Source organism: Odontomachus brunneus, unplaced genomic scaffold, assembly GCF_010583005.1.
Source record: "Odontomachus brunneus isolate Ranch 3 - 2012 unplaced genomic scaffold, Obru_v1 Obru_scaffold_197, whole genome shotgun sequence".
Taxonomy (NCBI): domain Eukaryota; kingdom Metazoa; phylum Arthropoda; class Insecta; order Hymenoptera; family Formicidae; genus Odontomachus; species Odontomachus brunneus.
The window spans coordinates 279,017-280,359 of record NW_022639647.1 but is presented as its reverse complement, the minus strand read 5'-3'; the positions used below and the strand labels follow the sequence as shown (position 1 = coordinate 280,359).

At 26.1% G+C, this 1,343-nt stretch overlaps 1 protein-coding gene across 1 annotated transcript in view; it reads right to left on the bottom strand.

Annotated features, from left to right (window-relative positions):
• Window positions 1–67: 67 nt before the first annotated feature.
• Window positions 68–1,343, bottom strand: part of LOC116851953 — a 2,030-nt gene continuing 754 nt past the window's right edge. The window contains exon 2 of the mRNA XM_032831884.1: window positions 68–1,168. Within this exon, the coding sequence (XP_032687775.1) occupies window positions 107–646 (540 nt within the window). The 5' untranslated portion in view covers window positions 647–1,168 and the 3' untranslated portion in view covers window positions 68–106. The remainder of the gene's footprint in view (window positions 1,169–1,343) is intronic.

Here is a 1,343-nt window from a genome sequence, read left to right as displayed (position 1 = left end):
ATATATATATATATATATATATATTTTTTTTTTAATGTATATTTTTCTGCATTGCAAGTTTAAATATTCGTATTTAAGTACCAAAACAATCTTATTTTTTCAATACTTATTTAAGAGCAAAGAGAAAGCGCTGTCTTTGACGAACATTTTCTTTATGGTGCCGTTCTCTTTGTTCTCGAAGAGCTACTGCCCAATATGGTTCTAATCGTGATCTTCTACTGATTGGTCTACGTGTGTCTCTGTCGATTGCATTTCTGTCCAGTGAAAACACAGCACTTGCAGTCTCATCAGCATTTTCATCATTTATCATTAATTTATAATGTTCAATATTTTCGACTTTACGCATGCGGAAGCCACCAATATTTGAAGCCAATGATATAGGATTAATTTCAGGTCTCGTCTTCATGATATTATCAATGCTGTTAAAGTGAACCCACTGCTGTTTTCCTGCACCACTACGATTATTATTATCCTTTATTTGCTTATATTTTCTCTTCAAACTTTTCCATTTGGAACAACACTGGTCTGCTGTTACATTATAGCTAAATTCATTAATGGCAGCACAAATATGTTTCCATAAAGCTTTTTGTGGTTGTGAGTTAAAATCTTCTTTATGTTCTATCTCTGACAACAATAATATTGTCATTACTTCGGTCCACTGTAACTTATTTTCTGAATAAAAAAGAATTTAATATATAATTTAATATATAATTATAATATAACAATCATAGAATGTCAATTACATAGAATAGATATATACCATATGTGTCATTGCTTTGTAAGGTATTTTGGCCTATCTCCAAATTCATTTTTTATCAGACTTTTTTATTCAACTGAAAAGTAAGTCAAAATAGTTTTATACAAAACGAATTATTATCAAAGACTATTATTAAGAACATCACTTGCCGTGCATTTGATATTATTTTTTAGAATACTTCTTGATAAAATTTTTATTAAAATTAATATAATGGTTAACTACTTTTTATGAGAATTGCTTTACTAAATAATCTTTATATTATACTTATCATTTAATGAATATCCCATAATAACATGTTCATAATACATTTGTATTTCAATGTGTCGTTCTCGAATAGCTTGTGCAATATATTCAGCATCATTGTCATCTTCATAGAAAAATAAATCCAATAAAAGATCCATTTTTATAAATCTATAAAATAAGAATTTATTATTATATGAAAAAGAAAATATGTGAGAATTTGACAAATTTTAAACATAATATAGAATTGAATAAAAAATATGGTTTATAATATAAGAGATGGTTTAAAGTATAAGAGATAACAAAACCATATAAAAATTTTTATATAAGTACTTATATTTTAGAA